A 27286-nucleotide genomic window follows, 5' to 3' on the forward strand; every position below is an offset into this window, starting at 1 on the left:
CTGGGACAGGTATCCTAAACCTGGCTGGGATTTCTGATATTTGCTGGCTAAATCCAAGGTCAACTAAAATCTAAGGAAACTCCCCAAAGGGCAGACAAATCCATCACCCCCTCTGACTGCTGCTTAGTGGAGGGTGCCCTGAGAACCAGTGTAGACTCATTTTTCTGCCATTACCCTTTTGGGGGGTGGGGAAATGGGATCAACACTTAAGGAAGCCCTTCCCTCAGGGGTTTTCCCCTTTTCAAGAGGTTCCCTGGGTCAAAACTGGAAGGAAGGTGGTATCCAAGGGTTCCCTCCTCCCCACTTACCTTCTGAAGATAGTCAAAGAGCTCATCTTCACTGGCCACATGTTCTGGGGATACCACTCCTGATCTGTAGCATACAGTGTACAGGGCTTCCTCGAAGAGCATTTCCATCTGTTATGAATGTGCGGATAGAGGTGAAGCCCGATGGGATGAGATATTGCATGGTCTCTTGTCCACAGGTCCCCAGACAGCAGGATGCACTAGGCTGGGAACACCAGACACCCAGCCCACCAAGGCCAGGGGACTAAAGCACCCCAACCTCCCAAAATAGACCCTCTGTGCTGAGCAGAGCAGATCCAGCCCTCTTCCCCACACCCCAGTGTTTCCAGGGAAGAGCTAAGGAGTAGAACATGATATACTCTCTCCATTACCTCCTTCTTGGTGGGCATCAGGCTTTCAGCACCAAGGCCAGGGCCCAGGGGCTCCCTAGGAGGAGGGGCACTGCTGTGTAAGACACCCTGCAAGGAAGATGGGGATCACTAGAGCATGGGGTCCTCCCAAGAGGAGGATGAGAGAACTGGGGTGGGGAAGGGGAAAGAAGGCAGACCCCTTCAATCCCCAGTACTTTAGCTCACATGAGTACACGGGGAGTGGGGTTAGGGTACCACCTTCTTGGCGTTTCCACCACGAATCTCTATTTCCAACTCTTGCTTCCAAAATATGGAGAGAGGGTTGAAGGTAGAGAGGTGTTAGTGGGGCAAAAGGATTTCTCTTCATCTAACCCCCTCCCCCCAGACTCTAAGTGGCCACCCCCTGGCATATGGGGCTAGGGTTACTTTCGGCAGCCAAGTCACACTAGAACAGGAATTCTTAACCTCTTTTGTGTCTGGTGATGCCTATGGACCCCTTCTCAAAATAGGTTTTTAAATGCATAAAACAAAACACATAGGATTTTAAAGGAAACCAATTAGTTACCAAAATTAAAAAAAAAAAGTTTAGGGACCTTGAGCTAAGAACTTCTACATTAGAGGACCTGTAATGTCAGAGCTGACTATGTAGATTACATCTGGATTACAGAGCCTCAGGCTCCCAGCACTGGAAACTTCTGGTACGGTTCAGCCCTGGGTTCTTGGACTGGTTTCACAGAGCCAATAGAAAGCCTTTGATTTGTTTAAAGAGCAACCAAGTACCCACCTTTCCCTGCTCAGTGCAAGCTGTGAGAATTTCTGGCTCCAGCTCCCCATAAGGAAACAGCTTTGGGAAACTAGAGGTTCCAGGGGAGACAGGCCCTGGAGCTCCTGAACCCTTTGCCCCCACTGCCCTTCTTACCTCCAGCCGCCCCAAACGCTGTCTGGTTTCCTTCTTCTTCAGAATCAGTTTCATCTTCGAAAAGAAGTCACTATCATCTCCTTCCTCCCTGGAGGATGACAGAGGCAGGGCGTTTCAGAGTAAGTCACTGAATCTGCCCCACAAACCACAGGTCTGGGGTCTGAGTCAACAAGTCCCAGCCAATGCATACCTGTCCCAAGTCCCAGCCATCAGCCTCTCCCAATAATAAGAGAACAACCATTTCACCAATATCTACACATTTCTATGGTACCTTGAAGTTTACAAAGCTCTTTCCTGACAACATCCTGTGAAGAAGAGAGCACAATTTTTATCACCCTCCCCCCATTTTACAATTTCAGAGAACCAAGGCTCCAAAAAGTTAAATGACTTGCCCAGGGTCACACAGCCAGAAAACAGAAGAATGAGGATTTAACCCCATGCTTTCTGACTCCAGATCTAACTCTTTCCATTATGCCACACTGCCTGGGAGGTGGGCCTCCATTTCCTGATGAGCCATATGGAGATACTGAACCTGCCCTCACTGCCTCCCAAAGCTGCTGTGAGGATGCCATGAGCTGATGGAGATATAAAGAAGTAGATAACATGGTTTTTATTGAATATGTTAGGCGGGTCATTTTACCTTGTCCAGCTCTATCACTGATGCAAGGACCAAGCAGTCCCTAGCTCCAAGTTCAGATCCAGCAGCCTGGGTGTTTGCCTTCTAGAAAATCACAGTCTCATAATATTTAGAGTGGGATAGGATCAGAGGGGATTTAAGGAAAGAAGGGAGGGTGCTCCTTTTGGCCCACAACTGAGTCTGTGGGATTTGAACTCAGATCTCCTGACCCAAAATCAGTGACTTCTGCTACTTCACAATGCATTTAATGAAGTGCTCTTTCCAGGAATAAACAGTCTTTCCAGTCGTTGGAGTCCTCCTGCTATCTCCAATCATCCCTCTTCCTTTTGTCTCTACCTAAGGTTTGCATGGACTTGTTACCCTTCAACCCCTTCTTGCCCACCTCATTTTTAGATGAATATGTTGAGTCCCAGAGAAGTACACTGACTTGTCCAGAGTCACGCAGGAAACAAGGAGATAATTTAGTTGCCTTGACTCCTTTTCAGTCATTGTTCAGTTTCTCTGTGACTATCACCCAATAAAAAGAGGGGAAGCCAGAGGTCCCAGGTTGATGGGGATCAGTCAGTAAGGCAGGCTGCCAGAATAAGTCTCTGGCAAACTGTCACCTCCACTATTTCTAGGAGATGACAATCTCATTTGGGCATAGACACTGTCCTGCCCTGCCCTGCTGGGGTAAGGAGACGTTAGGCACGACCAGCAAGCTTTCAGACTAGGCATTTAAATGTAAGCAATTTCTTCTGGGGCCTCAGTCCTCCAACTGAATGAGAGGAAGGGTACTCATGGGAAGGAATAGGGCTTGGGGAGAGGAAAGTATAAAGGGGAAAAGAGGACTCTGGGAAGGGGATGGGAGAGGAGCTTGATGCCAGCTCAGGGACCTTCTGATGCAGCCAGGCCATGACTCCCAGCCCTTCCTTCTGTTTATGGAAAAAACTAAAAAGCCAGTGAAGAAAACAGGACATGCAGAGGGCGGGGAAAGTAGGAGAAGAAAATGGGTGACCTCAAGCTCTCCTTCTTATTGGGCTCCTTCTCAACAATACTCAAATCTTTTGAAGTAGGCTTCTTAGGAAACAGAGCTGATTTGAATTCCCTGATTGGATTTCAGGAAGACTGAACATCTCTCATCAGTGAATGGCCCAGAGAGGCCAGCCAGATACAAGAAGAAATGGGAAAAGGTGAAAGGAACAAAACTTATTTCTGCCTGAAGAGTAGAGGCAGGGGGAGGAGGGGAAGAGAGATCGAATGTGCCTCAATGCTACGAAAACTCCTCACAGAGGAAGATGGTAAACAGTTGTTCCGCCTGCCTGAGGAAGAATCAAAGGGAAAATGGGCTTGAAACTGCAGCAGCACCTTTACCACAGCAAAGAACTGAAAACTAAGCGGGTGCCCATCTATTGGGCAATGGATGGATGAGACTACGACCTATGAGTGTAATGCATGAAAGGGTGAAAGGGACAGTTTTCAGGCAAACCTGGAAAGACTTGTATGAACTGATGCACGGGGAAGCAGGTAGAACCAGGAGGATAATGTATACAGTGACAACAGTACTGTAAAGGAAAACAAACTTGGAAAGACTTGAAAATTCCAATCAGTGCAATGACAGTTACAATCCCAGAAGACAGAGGATAGAATATGCCACGTTCAGACGTGAAGGACAAAAGATGAAGAATGAGACACTTTATTTCCAATTTGGGAACGTGCTCTGTTTGATTATATATATATATATATATATATATATATATATATATATATATGTATGTATATTTGTTATGAGGTTTTTCATTTTCTTTTCCCATGATAGGGAGGAAAGGTTGGAGAGAGAAAAAAAATGTTTGATTATGCAGGAATTTTTTTTAATTTCAGGAAGACTATAGCAAGAGAGATTTAGGGTGAATATAAGGGAGGACTTCATTTAGTGAAAGATGTTAGAGTTTGGCATGGATGAGTTGGAGAGGGAGGAGGTTCAGTCTTTGGACATTCCCAGAAATGACATTAATTCCGTTCTACAATAAACAAGGTATAGTCTGGAGCAGAGGACTTAGTACAATCCTGTATCTGTCTGCAGTGGAAGGAACCTCAGAGGGAATCCCAGCCAACTTCTCTATCTTTGTAGAGAAGAAAACTGAGGACCAGAGAGTGAAGAGATCTGACTCCTCTTTCTTTACATTGTAGAACCGACAGGCTTTACAACTCTTGTGGAGGTAGACTCTTAACCTAGGCACACTGTGTGCCTAGATAGCCTTGGATAAGGCTATAAAAATAGCTCCCCAGAAGGAAGAGATGCCAGGGCCCCAGAACGTTACAGATCTGACATTTTATCTTCCTTCTCAAAAGGTCAGGTCGGCTTCACTAATCTGCCACAGAACATTTGTTGCTGTCCAAGCCAGAGCCAGACAAACCAAGCCTCCTCCCCAAGGGTCCAATCCCTCCTACTAAATGTCAGGGAATCTGCAGGATGCAGAGGAGACTAAGGTCCTCTAAAGAAATGGGTCTAGGATAGGCACAACTGTCACGGTTTCCAGTCCATACCCTAAATAAGAAAATTACCAACATTTATATGTCATTTTAAGGCTTCCAAAGCTCCTTACATACACAGTCTTGTTTGATTTGATCCTCAGAACAACGGTATGAGGCAAGTGGTACTATTATCACTATTTTACAAGTGAGGAAACTGAGGCAAACAGAATTAAGTGACTTGTCCATGGTCACAAAGCTAGTAAGTGTCACTGGTAAGTACACCAGGAAATCTAAGAGGCAAGATTGAAGTCTTCCTGACTCTTAAGTCCAATACTCCACCCACTGCACCACTTAGCTCCTTCTGTACCCAGGCAGGCCATGGAGATAGCATGGGGAAGCAAAGAGAGCCCTAGATTTGGAGGCGGGAAGACCTGAGTTTGAATTCTGCCTGGGATACTTACTATATGATCCTGGCTGAGTAATTTAACCCTGCTATGCCTCAATTTCCTCACTTGTAAAATGGAGATAATAATAGCACCTTCCTCATAGGATTTATTGTGAGGTTGAAATGAGATACCATATGAGATACCACTTTGCAAATGTTAAACTGCTCTATGAATGCTCATCAGCAGTGGCCAGTACACATAGCATTAGTACATAGAATCCCCAGACCTGCAGATCAGGAGATCTGAGTTCAAATCCTACCTCAGATTTACTAGCTGTGTGACTTGGGGCAAATCACTTAATCTCTCTCTGCCTCATTTTTTTCCTATTAATTCCATGACCTTTTTAAAGCCCCCTTCTGATAGATCTAAACCTCTGTGCATGAGGTGAATGGATGTAATTGTCACCCAGACAAACTCAACTAAGAATGTAAGGGAACCGAACAGAGCTGCCTCCTGTATTGTTTCCTGGGAGGGAATATTTCTAATCTTCTGTGAGGTTCAATTTAAGAAAATGTCACAAAATGAGATTTTTGTGATGCCTCCACTGGGTGGGGCTGGGGTGTAGTTTGCTGAAGGATATTTAGGCAGAGCATAAGGGTGGGGACTAGTAAAAGAGTCCTGTATCTATTGGCAAGGATTCATCCCTTACAATCCTAGTAAGGAGTCACTTTAGGATGATCAGATGAGGTCTAGAGGCCACCCTATCCTGTCAAAGCATTTTGGGAGAATAAAATGATTTTGGTTTGGAGACTAAATGGGAAGTTCATAAAAATCAAGATGGCAGACTTATATAGTGATGGAAGGACCTTTCCGTAGCTGGAGAGTAGGCTGAGGGCTTCCTGGTTATCAGGTTTCCTACCTACGAATCTTCTTGGCTACTTAAATTAAGAGGGACAAGATAGGACTAGACTCTTAGCTGATTTTCTTGCCCTCAAGTCACTCCCTTCTCCAGTCCATCCTATGTAGCTGGGTGACTCATGTTCCTAAGACAGTGTCGATCATGTCACACCTCACAAACCTTTATTGGCTATAGGTGGCACCATAGTGCACAGAGCCCTGGGATTGGAACCAAGAAGACTCATCTTCCTGAGTTTAGACACTGACTAGTGGTGTGACCCTTGGCAAGTCACTTAACCCTGTTTGCCTCAGTTTCCTCATCTATAAAATGGGCAGGAGATCGTAATGGAAATGGTAAACCACTCCAGTATCTTTGCCAAGAAAACCCCAAATGGGGTCATGGAGAGTTGGGCATGCTCAGGAAATGTTGCCCAGCTAGGAAATATCTGAGGCCAGATGTGAGTCTTCTTGACTCCAGGCCTGGCATTCTATCCACTGTGCCACTTAGCTGCCCCTGGCATAGAGCAGTTGTCTAATAAATGCTTGTTGATTGATTGGTTGATCTATGTACTGATCTCCCTTCACTCCCTGTTATGTGATAGACAGCTTAAGAACAAGACCCACAATGTATCTATTGTTGCATCCTCAGTGCCTAGCACAGTGCCTCCTGCATAATAATTGGCACTTAATAAATCTTACCTGAAATCAAACAGGACTCCTCCTGGCACTTCCCTCTTGCTTATTAGGATAAATGCTAAACCCTCTAAACCTCTCCCATTGCCATCTGCATGTGTATCTGTAGACCACTCCCTATATAAATTGTCAACTCTTGGGGGACCCTCATTTGGCTTGAGACTAGGAGATGAGGTGTGATCCAGAGGGCATCATTCATAAAACAGTTAACAGTTTGAGGGATGTCAATTGAGCTTAGTCCTGAAAGTACTGGAGGTGTGAATGGCTCTTGGCTGTTGAAGCTGGTATGATTAGTACCATTAGACAAGAAACTGTAACATCCTTGCCATCCTCCCACCCAATCACGGGCTGATTGGAACAAAATCTGTTCCATCTGGGCACTGTCAACTCAGCAGGTCTGTGCCTCAGTAGGACTTACCTGGCCACACTTGTCTCAGGCCCACCTTCTTGCAGGGAGGAGCTGGGTCCTGCCGCTGCTCCAGATGTGGCTGCCTCATCAGCTCTCCTTCGAAAAGACTGGCTTCTCTGGACTTGCCTCAGCACGCTGCTTTTGATATCCAATAGTGTTGACATGACTGCTCTCCAGAGGGCTGGAGGTTGGAAATGAGAGATGGGTCAGCCCAAGTGATCCACAAAACTCAAATTCAATTCAAAGGCATCGATTAAGTGCCGTGTATAAGATACAGTGCTGGCTGCTGGGAATAAAAAAGGCAAAATGGCAAGCTGGAGAAAAGCAACATGTAAACAGGCTGGTAATTTATAAGATAATAAGAGGGAGAACACTAACAACCGGGATGTTGGGAAAGGCTCTTCACAGCAAGAATAATCTGAGCTAAGGATTCTAGAATCCCACGTGAGGAAGGTGGGCATTACAAATACAGAGGAATGATGGTCCATTGAGTTCAGGAAATTACCAAATAGGGCAGTTTAGCTGGAAGGTAGAACAATGACCTCCGAAGTAGGGGCTGTGTCCTGCTTCCCTGGCCCAAAGTGTGATCAGTCAATGCGAGGGTAGCAAAATAAGTTGTTCCCACTCTCCCCACAATGTCCAATAGGGGTGCCTGTCTCCAACAAAGAAACTTTCACTCTTTTCTCTCCCTCCTCTCTCCCTCTCCTTGATTCCGACCTAGTCCCCTCAAGAGGAGAGTATAACCTAACCCCTACCCAGACATCCAACAACTGTGTAAGCTCCATTGGTAAAAATCCCCACAGTAACTCTCATAACCACCCTCTGTCCTCCAGACCTTCAGCAGAGGGCAGTGATCAATGACTAGCAGCCCCACTCCTTCCTTTCTTTGGAGTGAGGCAAAGTAAATGGACTAGAATGAATAGGTTTGTGCTCTTCTCACCCTCTTTTTCTCCAAAACCAACTCTTTCAAACTTTCCTCTTACTTTCAAAGATACCATCACCACTCATTCATCTTCTCCCTCACTCTCTCATCATGTGCCACCTCTTCTGCATCTCTAATGTCCACTCCAGTCCCTTTTCTTTCCTTACATGGCAGTGACCCTCATTAAGGGCCTCTCAGCTTCTAATTAGTCTCCCTGTCTCTAGTCTGCCTCCTTTCCAATCTACCCCCCAACACCTATGCAACACTGATTTGGTTAAAGTGTGGGTATGACCATGTCCTTCCCCTACTCATGAAAGGACAATGGCTCCCTACTGACTCTAGAATCAAATATTATTACATCTTTTATCTCATCCTTTTTACATTTCTGTGTTTTGTATTTTATAACGCATATAATTATTTTAATTAATTTATTTTCATTTTCAGTATTCACTTTTATAAGATTTTGAATTCCAAATTCTTTTCTCCCTCTCCTCCATCCTCCCCAGAATGGCAAGCAACCTGATATAGTCTATACATGTACAATCATATTAAACATATTTCCACATATGCATATAATTATTAGTACAGCAATACATATATACATACATAATTTATAAAAATAAGCAAGCATGTACATATTCCAGGTACATGCTCTAAATTTTTTACTGATATGAGAGGATGAACATAAAAGTTTAGAGATGACTGAAATAGAGTATGTGAGGGGGAGAACTGTGAACTAAGTATGGAGAGATAGCCTGGAGCCCGAATGAGAATTTTCAATACCAAGATGAAGAATTTATATTTTATCTAGAGGCACAAGAAAGTCATAGAATATGCTTTAGCTTGGAAGTGGCACAGTCTAACCTGTGTTTTTAGGAAGAATATTTTGGTAGCTATGTTGAAGATGGATCAGAGAAGGAAGAGGCTAGAAACAGGTTATTGCAATAGTCCAGTGGAAATATGATAGTCTGTACAAGAGTGGTAGGTATTTGACCCAGCAATAGCACTTCTAGGACTGTATCCCCAAGAGATCATAAAAATGAGAAAGGGTCCCACATGTACAAAAATATTTATAGTAGCTCTCTTTGTGGTGGCCAAGAACTGGAAATTGAGAGAATGCCCATCAATTGGGGAATGGCTGAATAAATTATGGTATATGAATGTAATGGAGTACTATTGCGCCATAAGAAATGATGAACAAGAAGACTTCAGAGAGGCCTGCAAGGACTTATATGATCTGATGCTGAGTGAAAGGAGCAGAACCAAGAGAACTTTGTGCACAGCAATGACCACAGTGTGTGAGAGTTTCTTCTGGTAGACTTGGATCTTCATAGGACTTAAAAAAATTCCCAATGGTTTTCTAAGGCAAAATGCCCCAGAGAAAGAGTTATGGAACTCAATCACAGAATGTAGCAGATCATCGTGTGTGTGCGTGTGTGTGTGTGTGTGTGTGTGTGTGTGTGTGTGTGTGTATTACATTTTGGTTTGTTATATGATTTCTCCCATTCATTTCAGTTCTTCTACACAGCATGACTGTAGTGAAAATGTATTTAATAGGAATGTATGTGTAGAACCTATATAAAATGTATGCTGTCTCGGGAAGTCAGGGGGGAGGGAGGGGAGAGGGAGGGAAAAAAAGTCTAAGTTATATGGCAGTGATTGTAGAACACTGAAAATAAATAAAATTAATACAAAAATTTAAAAAAAGAGTAGTAGGTAGCCATGTGAAGGAAGAAAGTAGGACAGATGAGAAAGATACTGGGAAGACAGAATCAGCAAGACTAGGGGGAGGGGATCTGAAAATTGAAGGAAAGGTAATGGTCAAGGCAGCTAACTCATCTCCATATCCCATCAGGGTAGAGTGTGGGCATCTGCCAAGCCTGAAGGACCCCCGCTCTATGTGTTAGGGTATTTTTATACTATTAGGTGACCAGGAAGCCTCCTCAATATAGTCTGAGGCCACAGGGAAGTTGAATCAACATTAGGTGGCTTGAGCCCCAGTCTTCTCAGCCAATCAAATCTTGGGGACGGTTTTCTTGATTTTTAAGAAAATAACTAACCTAACCTACTTGGGAAGGAGTGAGGAAACAAACCCCTTCTATCACATTCCTTTTCATAGCATTTTGTCTCATACTATTCTGATGTGCTTGTATTACAATTATCTGTTATTATGATTACTATCTTATTATATAACTATCTCTTCTTATTAGATTACAAACTCAGTGAGAGCAGGAACTATGTCTGCTTGGAACAGGAAAGGCTGACGCCTCAGGGAAAAAAATCATATTACTCTGACTGATGCCTCAGACCTAAGTGAATGACAAAAGGATAAGGCCATGAACAGAGCTGAGGGCTGAGTATATTTCATTCTACACCATTTTGGGGTAAAACTACCAAGTTGGAACCATGTCTGAGTTCAGTCTAGTTTTTGGAGACACAAACCTCTAGCTTTAATTCCTTGCTACTTTTCCTGACTTGTCACCCCACTTTCAACTATCTTGTATTTGGAAAGGGAACACCAAGCCAGGGCTACCATGCATCTTCTATTTTCATATAACCTTGGAATTGAGAGGCCCCAAGTATTCGCTGACTGTAGCCAGCAAATCTGTGCCAACTGATCACTGACCACCCTCTTCTGAGTTGATTGCTCTTTCCCTCACTCATTAAAACACTGAACCATGAAGACAAATGGACACACTTGTTGTTCCTCACTTATTCCTTCCATAGTTTCTCTTTGCCCTCATTACTCAGCATCCTCTATCTCTTTGAAGTTCATCCCATTCAGCCATATCAAGAGCCTCGGATCCTTAGAGTCATCATCTTAAACATCTGATGGCTTCCCTTTCATTCTCTCTCTTTTCTAAAGAAATTCAGTACTGGAACAGCCTTGTTTTGGTTCTTTTAAAAATGTGAGATAGTGTGGAAATGGCACTAAAGAAAAAACACTGCATCTGCTTTACTACTGAGCCCTAAGGAATCATGGAACTTTTCATCTGCTTTATGTTATGGGATAACCGAAAGTTGCTGGAGGGATGGCCCTGGGTCCTAAATAATAAAAATTAATAGTAGGAAAAAAATTTCCGATTACACTTGCAACTGAAACTTCCGTAGGTGTGGACCTATGTCCCTTTGTTGTACCACCATTTGTGCCTCAGCAGTCCTTGACTCTGGGTCACCCCCACATACACATACACATATACACCATCTGCCCGATGTACTCATATTCCTACATCGCTATCTCAGTAGTTTGTATTCTTCCTGGATACATTCTTTAGCCCACTGTTCTCAATGGTTCTTCCATAGGTCATCTGTCAACATCTTCTCAAATACCACCTTGTCCTCAGCAAAGTTTCTTGTCCCTTTCCTTATTGAAAAGTAAAGGCCATCTGCTTTCAGTGTCCTTTCCCTTCTACTTCATACATCAAAATCCCTCTAAATCTTCCCCTACTTTTTACTGTATTCCTGTTTTTGAGAAAAAGGAGTGGCACTGTGCCCTACAGTTTACCTCAGGGCCTTGCCTCCTTAATCCTTCCTGATCTCCCAACTTTAATCTCTTTCAATTTTCTGGCTCTTTCCTTCCTTCCTCTCCTCTCCCCAGTCCCACCCCACCTCCATCTATTTTTTTCTGGAGCCATGTCTGGAGCCATATTCGGGGTTAACCCACCTTCACTCAATCCCACTCTCCCCCTTTCAGCTATCAACCTTGATCTCCCTTCTCCCTTTCACTGACAAACTTCTACAAAGAGTTGTCTACACTTCATAGCTAACCTCTATTACTTCTCAAGCTCTTCCAATCTGGTTTCAAACCCAGACTGCTCTCCTTAAGAGGTGGCCATGGATCTCTTAATAGATCTAAGGGCTTTTTTTTCTAGTTCTCATCTTCCTTGATGTCTCTAAAGTTATTTAGTCTGTCAACCCTTCCCTCTATCTAGACACCTTCTCCTCCCATATCTTTCAGGACAGAAAAAAGATAAGGAAGATCAATCCTTTCAAAGTGATTTCTCCAGTTTTTTTTATAGCCCACCCTCTACTGAAGCCCAGAGCCTCCATCTTGTCTGTGCCTGTTTTCCTGACTTGATTTTGTCTTCTCATTCTCTGCTTGAAATGACCTTGCTTCAAATTTTAACCCAACTTTAGGGCTCTGTTTGAATCATGGCCACTCCAGGGAGCCTTCTCAGAGGACTCCAGCCCACTACGATTTTCCTTCCCATCCCACTCTTCCGAGTCTTTCTGTACCTAAGGGTATAGCAGAAAAAAAAATCAGAGAACTTAAAGAGTTGGAAATTTTGAGAAAGAAGGGCCAGCAAACATGGTCTGTCTCTCCAAGGTCTGTCTTTCCATGGTCCAGGAAGCATAGAGAAAAACACTTGTTTCCCAGCAAGAGAATTTCCTAAGTACATCCCAGATGAAGCCCAGCAGGGGAACTGCCATCAGCACCTGAAAATGCTAGTGAAATGGACTGCCATTAGCAGAGCAGCTTGTTTGGGGGCTGAGACTGGAGCTGTTGATGAATGTTTCCATGTCACTTATCTTTACTGGCTGTCCCCAGGAGGGAAATAGGCCTCTTACTTCCACTAATGGGCCCTATTCTTCATTTTTTCTACCCTCCCTCCTCCCTTTCCTTCTCTTTTTAATCAAAACTCAAGAGAGGGGGGCTTTGGGGAAGGAGACCTCAAGATGCTGTTTCTTCAGGTGTCTAGCAGTTTTGACTCCTGGAACAGTTGAGTGGTATCCCTCAAAGGGCTCAGGGTTAGACATGTTGAATTTAGTCTGCACTTAATGTAGGGAGATGGGAGTAAGGGAAATGCAGCCCCTTGTGGAGCAGGGAATGGGGAAAGTCTAGCACCAGATAATGCCATTAATAGCAATGTATATTTCTATGTTACAGCACATTACTGATCCTCATATACCACCCTCTCTCTTTAGTGTTTACAATAATCTGCTAAGCCTTAGGTGGTTCTCTAACTTTTTCAAAGCCTTTAGTTCTTGGCTCCAAGTTGTCTTCTTTACCCCACCCTGGACATTATTTTTGATGACTTCAGGACTCATATTGATAGCCTGACCACAAATCCTTAGCCTCCTCAACTCCATCAACTTCTCCCTCCAGCCTCACTTCAACTACAAAACAGCCCACTTGTCTCCAAGAAATGTATCATTGGGGAAGGAAAAGGGAAGGGATGGAGGATAAAAAATTTGGAACTCAAAATCTTTCAAAATTTGAATGTTGAAAATAGCCTTTACATGTAATTGGGAAGAAAACACTACTAATTTTTTTTAAAAAAAAGAAAGCAGGGAATTAGACAAAGAAATGTATCATTAATATCCATATTTTGACCACTTCCACTTCTTCCAGCGTCTCACTTGCATTATGCCTCCTCTCTGAGTGTTATTAGTAGGATAAAAGGAAACAGAGACCCTGGTTACAGCCCTAGGGCCAAGAGGAGTGGTCAAGTACATCACTTGTAGCTCTAGGAGATCAGGGGCTTTTCCTGGACAAAGACTGGAACTCAGTCAGGAGAGCAGTGGTCACACCTATCCCTGGATCACATCACCTTGGAAGCAACAACAGCTTGCAGAACCCCAGAACTAGTGACAAATGCTGGAGGAAATGAGGAAAAATAGGTACACTAATAAACTGTTGGTGGAGAATGATCTAACCATCCTGAACAACAATTTTGAAATATGCCCAAAGGGCACTGTGCATACCAGCAATACTACTACTAGCTCTGTACCCCAAGAAGATAAAAGAAAAAGGAAAAAGAAATATATGTACAAAAATAGTTAGAGGATCTCTTTTTATAGTGGCAAAGAATTGGAAATTGAAGAAAATGTTCATCAGTTGGGGAATGACCGAACACCGTGTGGCATATGATTGTGATGGAGTACTCCTTTTGCTATAAGAAATGATGAGGGGGGTGGCTTCAGGAAAAAAAAAAACAAAAACATGGCAAGACCTATATGAACTGATGCAAAATGAAATGAGAAGAACCAGGAGATCATGTTTACAGTAGCAGCAACATTGTGATGATGATCAACTATGGGATTTTACTTGGATTAATACAATTATATGAGACAATTTCAAATGACTCTTGAAAAAATACTATCTACCTCCAGAGAGAGAAATGATGATGAATTCTGAGTGCAAACCAAAATATAATTTTCTCTATTTCTTTTTTTTTTGCTTTTTTGTGATACAGCTAATAAGCAAATATATTTTGCATAATTTCACATGTATAATTAATTGATATCATTTTACTTGCCTTCTTAGTGGGTGGAAGAGAGAGGGAGAGAATTTGGAACTCAAAATCCAAAAAGAAAAGATGATTTAAAATAAATAAATAATAAATCACACACACACACACACACACACACACACACACACACACACACATCTTCTTTTTTCCCTTATCCTAACCTTTGGTCTCCTGACCCACTGCTATTTATCTAGTCCACCTCTTTCTGCTCTGGCTTCACTTGCCTCCATGCCTGCTTTTGACCCCTACCATCAATTCCTTTAATGCTTCACTAGCTACTTGCTACCCTATGCCCAATCCTACCACTCCAAACCAACACGTTTGCATTCCTGACTAATTCGTGCCATCCAATTTCTCTCCTCCTGTTCTAATACTAATTAGTGCTGATGGAGAAATCCATAAAATTAAGCCAGTTTCAAAAACTAAGAATGCATGAGCTCTTTACAATCCTCCTCTGTCTACATCAACTCCTTTTCTCAGTTGTCACTGAAACTTTTTGTAAGAAGTTCAATTCAAGTCAACAAACGTTTACTAAGCCCTTACTATGTGCCAGGCATTGTGCTAAGCACTGGAGATACAAAGAAAGATAAAAACACAATCCTTGATCTCAAGATCCTCACAGTCTCATGGGGGAGACATGCAAACAACAACATGCAAACGACGAATACAGGATAAACGAGATAGTCAACAGAGGGAAGATGCTAGCATTAAGGGGGATGGGGAAAGACTTCTTGGAGAAGATGGAATTTTACTTGGGATTTGAAGGAATCCAGGGAAGCCAGGAGGTGGAAATGAGAAGGGAGAGAATTATAGACATTATGAAAACGCCCAGTCTGGAGATGGAGTGTTTTGTGTAAGAATGGCAGTGTTACTGGATCAAGTAGTATATGAAGGAAGTTAGATTTCCAAACTTTATCTTTTCTCCTCCTAAGGGAGGAAGGAAGTTTCTTCTACCAACTCTTCCCCCTTTCCCCCTCTTCCCCTCCTACTTCCCTAAGAAGACAGAGGCAGACTGATAGTAATTCCCTCAGTTCCTTTTATCTATTCCTCAAAACCTTTCAGCATCATTACACTCTCTCCTTTCCTTTCCTCTTGGCATAAGAGAAGAAAAATCCCTTACTAGACTGGTACACTGGGAAGGCCATGGTTCTTAGAGTCAGGACCCAAATTTGAATACCAGCTTTGCTACCTGTGATCTAAATGACGTTAGACAGGTCATTTCACCACTGTCTGGGCCGAGGTCACTTCTGCCTCCTTCTCCTTCTCAAAAGCCCGGCTCTCTTGAGTTTTGATTAAAAAGAGAAGGAAAGGGAGGAGGAAGAGCAGAAAAAGTGAACTCTTTGGTGGAAGTAAGAGGTCTATTTCCCCTCCTGGACACAGCTGGTAAAAGATAAGTGACACTCATCTGTAAAATTCAGAGGTTGGACTAGACCACTCCCGACCACATGATTCCTCCAGTGCCTCAACCCTAGCTCTAAAATAGTTCTATGGTCTATTTCTTAGACTTCTCTCTCTACACTCCCTCAGTTTTCTCATTCACTTTCTCTAGGCAGATGCCTCTATTTCTAACCCTTACTTCCTTTGAGGCTTCCCACCCATGTTTCCCTTTCTTTAGCACAGGTGTACCCAGGTGGCCCATCAATGCCTGAACTCAACACATCCAAAACCTAACTTATTTCCTTTCTCCTTGAATCTACTCCCCCTTCTGTTTCCTTCACTGGTACCATCCTTCGTTCAGTCTCCCATGTTCATCTGTAAACTGGAGATAATAACAGCACCTACCTCACAGGATCAGCTGACATAACATATAAAGTGATTTGCAAAATTGAAAGTCTTTGCAATTAATATCATTATTGTTATTATTATAGCCTCCCCCATTACCTGTAAAATGCTCCTTGAAGACAGTGACTGTTGTTATTTTTGTCTAAGTATCCCTAGCTTTATCACAATACTTTGCACAGATTATGCATTTAATAAATGTTCATTGAATTGAACTGATACCTCCCTACGCCATTCCCCCCGCCAAAAGCAAGCATTTATTTCCAACAGGTAGTATAGACTATTCCCACCTTTATCCAAGTGAGGCAAGGTCATAGCAATATGTATAGAACAAGATGCTTCAGGGGCTCTCATTTCCAGATGATATTGAACCAATTGCATCTAGTCCTGGAACATTACTTTAACGATATCTATAACCTCACAATCCACATAGGAATAACCAAGTGGATGAAGACTGCCTGCAGACCAGACTATGACATGCAGTTGGATGGGCAGCTCAGCGAGTCTGTCCATCATTTCTCAGATAGGAACTGCCTGTGAGCGACGGGCCGGGCCCAGGACTGAACAAGAACAGAATGAGCAGTCACATATGGGAGAATCCCTAACACTACTCTGTAACACAAGACTTCAGTCAGAGGAAGGCATCCAACATATTGGGGAGATTCCTCCCTGGAGGATATAGAGGAGGATGTAGACAAGAACCGAGTCATGGTCTGTACGGAGAAGGTGAAGGGAGCATCCTTGACGACAAAATATTGCCTAGCAAACTCTTGTGATGCTGAAGGCACAAGCTCCCACTAATGGAGGTGAGCAACAGCAGGTGGTATGTAAATTACACAAAACACAGAATCACAGGGCTGGAAGAGCTCTAGTCTAAGCCTTTTATTTGCCAATGTGGGAAAAATGAAGAAACCAGGACCCAGAGCAGGGAATGAACTTGCTCAAGCTCACACAGTGAATGGGTGGAAGTCTCCTATTCCTAGCACCGTGTTTATATTTGGCTTGAGAATAAAATACAGTGTTTAGTATAGTGCTTGGCACACAGTAGGTGCTTATTAAGTATTTACTGATTGATTATAGAATCTGTCTCTCCCCACCCCCAGTCCATGTAATTTTTTACATGATGCTAATCAGGCCAACAAGGACAATGAATTTCTCTTTCCTGAGCCCATACCCACTGAAGACTGGAAAAGATGGGAGGGATGACTAGAGGCACACTGAGCTAGTATTAAATGCCTGTTACATGTCATCAGACAACTAGCCCAGGAAACCAAATCTGACTAGAGAGGGGAAACATCTATTGACTGGGTTGCAGCCAAAATGTCTGGGCTGGCTGCGACTGGCTTAGATAGCAAGCCCAAAGCCATCACCTGTGCAGCAACCTGTGCTATTTGGAACTTGTAATGAATGCCTCAGAGCCCCCATTCCCACCCCAAGCTCCTGTAAGGGTGAATGGAAAGGGTGTTGGACTAAGATCAAAAGGCCTGAGTTCAAGGAAAATGATAAATGTTGAAGAGGATGTGGGAGAGTTGGAAGACTAATTCATTGTTAGTGGAGCTGTGAGCTCATCCAACCATTCTGGACAGCAGTTTGGAACTATGCCCAAAGGGCTACAAAAATGTGCATACCCTTTGACCCAGCAATATCGCTACTAGGACTGTATCCCCAAGAGATCATAAAAATGGGAAAAGGTCCCACATGTACAAAAATATTTACAGCAGCACTCTTTGTAGTTGCCAAAAACTGGAAATCAAGGGGATGCCCATCAATCGGGGAATGGCTGAATAAATTACGGTATATGAATGTAATGGAGTACTATTGTGCCATAAGAAATGAGAAACAAGAAGACTTCAGAGAGGCCTGGAAGGACTTATATGATCTGATGTTGAGTGAAAGGAGCAGAACCAGGAGAACTTTGTGCACAGCAACGACCACAGTGTGCGAGAGTTTTTTCTGGTAGACTTGGAACTTCATTGCAACGCAAGGACTTGAAAAAAAAAATTCCCAATGGTTCTCTAAGGCAAAACGCCTTCCACACTCAGAGAAAGAACTATGGAATTCATTCGCAGAATGTAGCAGATCATGTTTGTGTGTGTGTGTGTGTGTGTGTGTGTGTGTGTGTGTGTGTATTATGTTTTGATTTGTTATATGATTTCTTCCATTTATTTTAGTTCGTCTATGTAGCATGACTACAGTGAAAACATATTCAATAGGAAAGTATATGTAGATCCTATTGTATGCCATCTTGGGGAGGGAGGGGAGTGGGGGGGGAGTAGGAGTGGTGGGGTAAAAATCTAAGTTTTATGATAGTGATTGTAGAACATTAAAAAAATAAAAAAAATTTTTAAAAAAGGCCTGAGTTCAAATCTTAGGTCTAAACACTTCTTAGCTTTATGACCCTGGGTAAAGCACTTCTCCTTTCTGCACTGCAGTTTTTTCATCTGTAAAATGGGGATAATATTGGTACTACCTATCTATTAGAGGTATTATAAGGAAATCAGTTTCAAACATTTTCAAAATGTGAGCTGCTTTTATTGTAAGGACACTTTATGCTTTTCAGAGCAACTTCTCCACTGTCACCTCTCTTCCTCATAACAGCACCAGGGAGATCATTCCCATTTCACTGATGGGTCTCGAAAGGTGAAGGTCACATAGTTGTACCTGATTCCTCCAGCAAACACCTCTCACAGACAAGTAGTAGAAATGAAATGAATACGGCATCACAAATTTAGAGCTAAAGGGGAATTTGGAGGCTTTCTAGTTCAAGCCCTCATTTTTGGGGGGGGCTCAAAGAGGCCGCACCATCTTGCTGTCTCCATTTTAATAGGTTTGGGTCAGGTACCTACTATGTGCAAGGCACTGTACTGAGTGCTAAGGATATAAAGAAAGAGAAAAATGGACCCTACCCTCAAGCTTATATATGACAAATTCTCTTTTTTATGGATATCTATTGTTTTGACATCTGATTTATCTTTTAACATATTCCTCTCTACCTAGAGAGCCATTGCTTGGTAACAATGATTAAAGGGGGGCAGAGCAGTTTTGCCAAATTAACCCACACATCAGTAGTATATGACAGCATATGCGATAATTTATACCCAAAGGCCTCTAATTCTGCAAAGAAGGGGCGAGACACATTTTTCTCATCTTTTCCAAGGCCAACCCTGAAATTCATGTTTCAGTGTAAAACACCTGAATGTGGAATCAAAGCAAGTGGGTCCAAGTCCTAGCTCTGACACTTGGGCAAAGCATTTAATTTCGCTGTCAAATGAGGCCATGGCTAACATTTACATAATATTTTAAGGTTTGTAAAGCACATTCCCATGTATTATCTCATTTGAATATTGCAAAAACCACATGCATCTATTATTACTCTCATTTTACAGATGAGAAAACTGAGGCTCAGAAATTAAGTGGCATACCCAGGCTCACACCTCTGAGAAGGATTCCAACTCAGGTATTTCTAGCTCTGAGCCCAAAGTAGTGTGTGTGTGTTTGTCCTTAGTTGCCGAAGAAGACCATGCCATCAGAGAAATAATGACATGACCTACACTTGACTTTGTTTTGAGTGAGGGAGGGCTGTGCAGGTCACCAGCCTCACTTCTGCTCCAGAGCCATCTGAATCCAGTGACCAGATATTCATCAGGATGACTGCAGATGACCCAGGATGAAGCAGTTGGGGTTAAGTGACTTTCCCAAGGTCACACAGCTAGTGAGTGTCAAGTGTCTGAGGTGAGATTTGAACTCAGGTCCTCCTGACTCCTGCACTGGTGCTCTATTCACTGCACCACCCATCCGCCCTCCGCCCTCCCCCCCCAAAGTAGGATATCCATCTGCTATACCAAGCTGCCTCTCATTGTGCCCAGATGTTTAACCTTTAAATCTGATGAGCTGAGGCCAGCTGGCCTGGGCTCTGCCACCTTCAAGTCAAGCAGGAGGCAGCTGAGGTTCCGACTGTTTGGGAAGCTGGCAGCCCCACAGGATCTGAGAAGCTGTTTACTCACCTCAGAGCGCAATTATCACAAGCAGCCCTTGCCTCTGCCTGCTGTGAGGGGGCAGGGAATGTTTCTACAACTTTTTAGGCTGTCTTGGCACCACATCCTCTTAATTGCATTTCAAGCAACAATTAAGTATTTAAATAAGAGCAGACCCTTGCTGATTTTCTCAGAGGAGCTAGGAAATGGGGGAGCTAAAGAGGGCTATTACTGAATTAACCCAGGATTCATTGGCATACGTTTTCTGTAGACACATTACTCCTTCCAGTAAGGCACCCTGATGGCTCTGAATAGTATCTAAATTTGAAATCGCTTCCCAGGAGGGGTAAGCCCAGTCTTTGTTTGATTCACCAGGGTTCTCCGCTGAGCAGGCTGCTCAGCAGCAGCAGCAGTCTCCAAGAAGAGGGAGGAAAGAAGTAAAGAGAGAGGGAGGGAAGGAAGTCATCTAGTCACAGATCAAAAGACTGTTAACTCTTTCAGGGACTCAATTAGAAGAAAATCTTGTCTTAGATACCTGGAGACAGTCAGTTAGTCAGTCAATAAGCATTTAAGTACAAATTATGTGCCAGGCATGCACTGAGGATACAAAAAAAGAAAAAATGATCCTTGTCCTTGAGAAGCTCACATTCTAACAGCAGGATATTAGCTTCTCATATGTACGTGTAAGATGAGCCCAGCTTTCAAAATAATTACCTTGGATGTACTGAAGGCAGCTGGAATTCAAACGTTAGCAGATGAATTGGGGACAAGTCTTCCAGTCTCCAGTGGCTCCCCATTTTTTTCATATAATGATAGCTCTAGATCTGGAAGAGACCTTAGGGGCCATCAAATCTAATCTCCTTCATTTTACAGTGAGGAAATTAAGGCCTAGAGAGGCTAGGTGACTTGCCCACGGTCATACAACTGGTACAGGTCTCAGGCAGGCAGGATTCAAACTCATATTTTCCTGACCCTAGCTCCAACACTCTTGTCTCTGTCCCCAAACTCCTGAGTTGTTCTGCTTTGAACTCTCTTAATCATGTTCTACTTTGTAACATGCTCACTTGTGTATGTGCCATATTCTCCCACCAGTAGGACAAAAACATCAAAAAGGACAAACTAAGGCTCAGGAGAACGTGAAGTGATTTTTGCCCATAATCACACAGCTAAAATCATCACACACACAGCACAACCTTCTCAACGCTGAAGGCATGCTATTAAGTTGTTATATTTGTTGAAATGAGGTGAATGGATTGAGGAAAGATGGGACCCCAACTTAGACTGAATAGAAGAGAAAATAGATTCCTTAGAGGTCCAAGGCTTCCAGGCAATCTAGACACAAGGGGACCTGGCACCTCCTCTCCTTCTCCATGAATCCTGATTGGTGCTTGATGTTTGGTTTCATGGGTCCTTCTCCTCAAAATAGAGTGGCAACTTTTCCTGGGAGAACCATAGACCTTTCATCAGGGAGAAAGACTCTTATGATCTCCCCTCCCCAGGGGATGTCCATCAATGGAGGAATGACTGAACAAGTTGTGCTGTATGACTGTAATGGTATACTACAATTCTATGAGAAATTATGAGCAGGTGGGTTTCAGAAAAACCTGGAAAGACTTCTATGATATTGAGTGCTGAGTGAAGGGAGCTGAAGCAGAACACTGTACACACGAACAGCAACACTGTGTGATGATCAGCTTTTATAGACTTAGCTCTTCTCAGCAATACAGTGGTCGAGAGCCTGTGACAGAACAAGCTGTCCACATCCAGAGAGAGAACCATGGAGCCTGAGCACAGATCGAAGCACACTTTTTATCTTTTTGTGTTGTTTTTTCTTTCTCATGGTTTTTCCCTTTTGTTCTGATTCTTCTTTCACAACATGACTCATATGGAAACGTGTTTAATATCATTGTACATGGATAGCCTGTATCAGATTACTTAAAGATTTGTGGAGCGGGGGAAGGAAGGGAAGGAAGGAGAAAAAAAATTGGAACTCAAAATCTTACAAAAGTAAATGTTGAAAACTATCTTTACATATAATTGGAAAAAATAAAGTGTGAGAAAAAAAAGATCTCACCGCTCAAAGAGGAACCCTGTTCCATTTCCCTTTCCTTACCCTCCACTCCAGAAATTATTTCACCTTTTCTTGAACACTTCCAGTCTTGAGCATGAGGTTCTTGTTGGACAGTTCTAACCATTAGAACATGCTTCGTTATACTGAATTAAAATCTGCTACCCACTGACCTAAGAAGGAGATGGGAGCTATATCCCCCAGACCAGGGCAGATCCTGTGTGATGGGAGGAGACGAAGAATCCAGGCATTTCATCAGAGGGTCCCTTTCGGCAGTGATATCTCAGCCACCCCCGTTGGTTTCCCTGACTCATCTCCCCACTGCAATCCATCCTCCTCTCAGCTGACAAAGTGATGTTTCTAAAGCTCAGGTTTGACCATATCGCCCTGACCCCTTATTTAATAAACTCCAGTGGCTTCCTATTACCTCCAGGACTATAAAGAAAACCCTTTAGAAGCTGGCCTCTTCCTGTCTCTCTAGTCTTCTCCCACTTTACTCCCTACTAAATGCTCTTTGTTCCACTGACTCTGGACTTCTTGCAGGTCCTCACACATGACATGATTCTCTGTCTACTGACATGTGTCCTGTGTCTGGAATGCTCTCCCTCCTCACCTCTGTCTCCTGTATTTCCTGGCTTCCTTTACTCTCAGCTTAAATCCTATCGTCTGCCTGAAGCCTTTCTTGGGGTTCCCTTCTCCTCTACCCAGTGTTAAAGCCTCTCCTTTGAGATAATTTCCCCTTTGTTCTTGTCTGTACATAGTTGTTTGCGTGTTGTTTGTTTCGTTAGAATGTGAGCTCCTTGAGGGCAGGGACTGTGTTTTTGCCTTTCTTTGTATCCCAACACAGCACAATGCCTGGCACAGAGTAAACAATAAATGCTTGTTGATGATGGATGATGCTATCCTATTCCTCATGGGAATTGGTGGGTAGGTATAGGCTCCTCCCTACTTCCCCAGTGCCCTCTCTCCTATCCCTGGATGTTATAACTGCCTTAGGAAAAGTAAGCAAAGTCAAGAAAGGATGTAGAAGCGGGCATTATAAGAGCTCTCACTGGAAAAGAATGTGTTGTGAGAGAAGGGCTAAGGACAGGGAAAGGTGGGTAAGAACTCCCCAAACTCTGGTCCTCAGTGGACAGCCACACTTCTCAGATTGCCAGCAACCCCTTCTTCTGATCCTCCAATGGATCTGAGTCTCTCTTGATCCCTGGGAACCTAATGATAATCTAGCTCAGGATGTTCCTATTTTAAAATGTCAAAGCTTTCTAGGAAAACAAGATGTGAGGCCAGATGGGCAGCTGGTCTCCACACTGAAGCTACAGGTAGTATGTTCACTGTGCCCACTCACTCCTTCTTAAAATCAGAAACCTGCCCTTTCTGATCAGCCAAAGTATTCTGGGCTGAGGAATGTCACCTGTGGGAACAGAACAGCGCCTGCACCATAGGGGAGCCCCGTTCTTTCCAAACTCTTAGAGCCTTCACTGTATCCCACTTTACCCAGTCTTTCACAGGTAGGAATCTTGTGTCTCTAACGAAGGGCAGGGATGACAGCTGGGAATCACAGGACTTAGAACTGGTAGAGGCTTCAGAAATCACTCCTCATTTTGCAAATAATGAAACTGTTAAGTAAGTCATCCAAAGTCACATAGGTAGGAAGTAACAGAGCTGGGTTTCAAACAGAATTGCCATCTTCCATTTTGCTTTTATTGTCAACACAGCCCTTTCATTGGATGGCCACAACAGTCCTAGCAGGGAGGTAGGGACAGTGGAAAGAACCCTAGATTTGAAATAGAGGGAACAGAGTTTGAACCCTAGCTCTTCTGACTGGTGCTTTGATTGATGAATAAATCTCTTGACCTCTTTGGGCCTCAGTTTCCTCATTTGTAAAATGAAGAGGTTAAACAAGATGACCTTTGAGGTCCTTCTGGATCTCTTATGCCTGTTACATGTGAGCTTCCCTGCCCTTCTCTTTACTGGGGACACTTCCATCATACATACCTTCTATCTCAAAGGGGAAAAAAAAGATGGCCACTTCCTCACTTGCCTCAAACTTAAGTCTCTAACCTATAATCTTCACCCATCAATGACTTACCCCTCTCTCCCTTTTCACATCCTTTTTCATATCTACTGAGTATCTGTCCATCTAAATTCCTTGGAGACAGCTAGGTGGTGCAGTGGATAGAGCACTAGGCCTGGAGTCAGGAAGACCTGAGTTCAAATATGACTTCAGACACTTACTATGTGACCCTGGGCAAATCACTTAGCCCTGTTTGTCTCAGTTTCCTCATCTGTAAAACTGAGCTGGAGAAGGAGATGGCAACCCACTCTAGTATCTTTGCCAAGAAAATTCCAAATGGGATCACCAAGAGTTGGACATGATTGAAAACTGCTGAACACCAACCTATTCCTTGGCCCATCATGGATTGTGACAGTTAATTATATGACCACTAGATGGCAGAGCAGAAGTTTCTGGGGTGTTGCTGGTAAAAAAAAAAAAAAATAAGATGAGAATGCATATATAACCTTTGACCCAGCAATACCACTGCTAGCTAGACCTGTGTCCCAAATAGATCAAGGAAAGAGGAAAGGACCTATATGTATAAAAACATCTTCAGAAAATGCAAATCCTAATCTTTTCATGGCAAAGAGCAAGAAACAAAGGAGATGCCCATCAACTGGGGGAAAGGCTGTACAAATGACTGTACACGAATGGAATAGAATGGAACATCATTGTGCCCTAAGAAATGACAAAAAGGAGGACGTCAGAGATATCTTCGAAGACTTGTATGATTGGAAACAGTCACATGAGCAGATCCAGAACAATTTATACCATAACAACAATATTGTAAAGATATACAATTTGGAAAGGCTCAGGAACTCTGACCAAATCAATGACCAACGAGGACACCAGAAGACCTAGAAGGATTTCTACTACCAACTCCTGAAAGAGGGATAGTAGACTTAGAATGAAGAATGAGACGTGGACATGGCAAACGGGGGAATTTGTCTTGCTAGGCAACTTTTTTTTAGAGGGAAGGGAGAACAACTGCATTTAAATTTTAAAAAAAGTACAGACTCTTGTTTCTAAAGTTCTTTTAGGTTTATAAAGTGCTTTTCCCCCAAACCCACGAGGTAGGCTGTGCAGGTAGTAGTAGGCTCATTTTTATAGAGGATGCTCAGACAGATGAAGGAACAGACCCAAGGTCACACAGTTAACAAATGTCAAAGTTAGGATTCCAACCTAAGACTTTAGTTTCCACTACAGAGACCAGAATGATAAATACATTACAGTGAGCATCAGGTGGCTTGCACTATGAAGCAGGTCCTCTGTCTTCCTGAAGGAACTCTCATTGGTCGTCCACTGGGGTTGAATAAACAGTGATAAGAAAAACTGGCATTCACTTTCCATACTGATTTTGTCACTTTCATAACAAATGTTTTCAAAAAGTCTAATTGGATATGTATGTGGACGCCTGGATATGTGTATCTGTAGTATGATCCTACCAGGAGTGGGGAACCTGCGGCCTCCAGGCCACATGTGGCCCTCTAGGTTCTCAAACTTGGATTCAGTCAAAGGGCCACACTTGAGGACCTACATGGCTTGGAGGCCACAGGTTCCCCACCCCTGACCTAGACTATGTATGTTCAAATTAACTTTGATGGTACAGGTATCAATTTTTGACATTATGCATGGTCCTTTTAGATCACATGGGAGTTTGATTTGCAGGCATTGCTATAGATTAACTTGTACTTGCAGTTGTCTCCTTAATAAAACAGCCTGGACATTAAAAAAAAAAAAATACCTGGCATTTAGATAGCGATTTAAGGTTGGCAAAGAACTTTACACACCTTATCTCATTTCAGCCTCATAATAATCTCATCAGACAGATGCTATCGTTATTTGGATTATCCCCATTTTAAAGATGAGGAAATTGAGGCTCCCAGAAATTGAAGTAACCCATGGTCACACAGTGGAGAGAGTCATAGAACCATAGAATGGTAGAGTTCAAAGCGCTGTCAGAAATCAACCCCACCTAATCTTGCAGAGAGGGAAACTGAGACCCCGAGAGAGAAAGGAAGGGTTACACAGCCTATTGAGCAACTAACTAGATGGCATAGTGGATAGAATGCCAGGCCTGGAGTCAGGAAGATCTGAGTTCAAATCCAGCCTTAGAAATGACCTTGGGCAAGTCACTTAAACTCTGTTTGCCTCAGTCTTCTCATCTGTAAAATGAGCTGGAGAAATAAATGAAGGGCAAACCACACCAGTACCTTTGCCAAAGAAAACCCCAGACGGGGTCATGAAGAATAACTAAACTACACAATAACAGCAACAAGACAGATTATTTGCTGGCAAGTGCACTGCGGATGAGATGATTTTTCCTCTATTAAATGAAATATAGGAGTGGTTTCAAAACTTTTTTAAGGTCTGATTTCATTTCAGACTGGTTCACTAGCTCATTAAAAATAAATCTTAGTGTGGTTTCTGGTTCACTAAAAAACTTGCTATTTGACTTTTGAGCTTAAAGAATTCAGCACAGTTTCTGCTTTTTAGTCCATCTTTTGCTTTGGTCCAAGTATCTCATTTTAAAAGCCTCCTTCCTGTGCACACAAAGGGCTAAAGGTGGGGACAGTAACCCTTAATTCAGACTGGAAGGCAGCGTCAAGCTGAAACTAGGCCTGGGGTTTTCCGAGTCCTGGTTTTAGGAAGGAGATGTGAGCACAGTCAGTGTGAAGCATCCAAACCATCCCCCAAACCCACAGGACAAACATCTCCCTGTCCATTTTTCCCTACTGATCCCTTTCCCTTCCCACCATAGCATAACTACTCATGTCTTGGTTTCATGTGGTTTAAAGGAAAGAGGATTGTCCTGGGCATCAAGAGCCCTGGGTTTGGATTTCTATCTGTGTGATCCTGGAGGCATATCCCTTAACATCTCTAAGGGTCAGTGGCCTCATCCCTAAAATGGGAAAACAACATTTGTATTATCCACCCCATAGGCTACTTGTGTGGAAAATTTTGTAAATCTTCAATTGCTCTGGGAATGAAAGCTATTATTAAGATGACAATGTCTGTGAGTCCTGTATTTTGCCTCTCTCTTAAACTATGAGATTCCAAGGCCTCTCTGGTTCTCTGAGTGAAACACTCAGTCTAGTACCACATAGGTAGAGGTAAGGTATATTGTCTTTGTGTTAGCGGTCTTTTAGGAAGCCTCTCCCCCAGACTTTGATTAATCAACAG

At 43.1% G+C, this 27286-nt stretch overlaps 1 protein-coding gene across 1 annotated transcript in view; it reads right to left on the minus strand.

Annotated features, from left to right (window-relative positions):
- The window catches only part of BAIAP3 (BAI1 associated protein 3), a 33699-nt gene extending 26474 nt beyond the window's left edge, over positions 1-7225 (minus strand). The window contains exons 1-4 of the mRNA XM_072600270.1: positions 7060-7225; positions 1575-1662; positions 677-763; positions 309-416 (exon numbers count right to left, since the gene is read on the minus strand). Coding sequence (XP_072456371.1) covers positions 309-416; positions 677-763; positions 1575-1662; positions 7060-7214 — 438 coding nt within the window. The 5' untranslated portion in view covers positions 7215-7225. The remainder of the gene's footprint in view (positions 1-308; positions 417-676; positions 764-1574; positions 1663-7059) is intronic.
- Between the last annotated feature and the right edge of the window lie 20061 nt (positions 7226-27286).

The sequence above is a fragment of the Notamacropus eugenii genome, chromosome 1 (genome assembly GCF_028372415.1).
Source record: "Notamacropus eugenii isolate mMacEug1 chromosome 1, mMacEug1.pri_v2, whole genome shotgun sequence".
Taxonomy (NCBI): Eukaryota; Metazoa; Chordata; class Mammalia; order Diprotodontia; family Macropodidae; genus Notamacropus; species Notamacropus eugenii.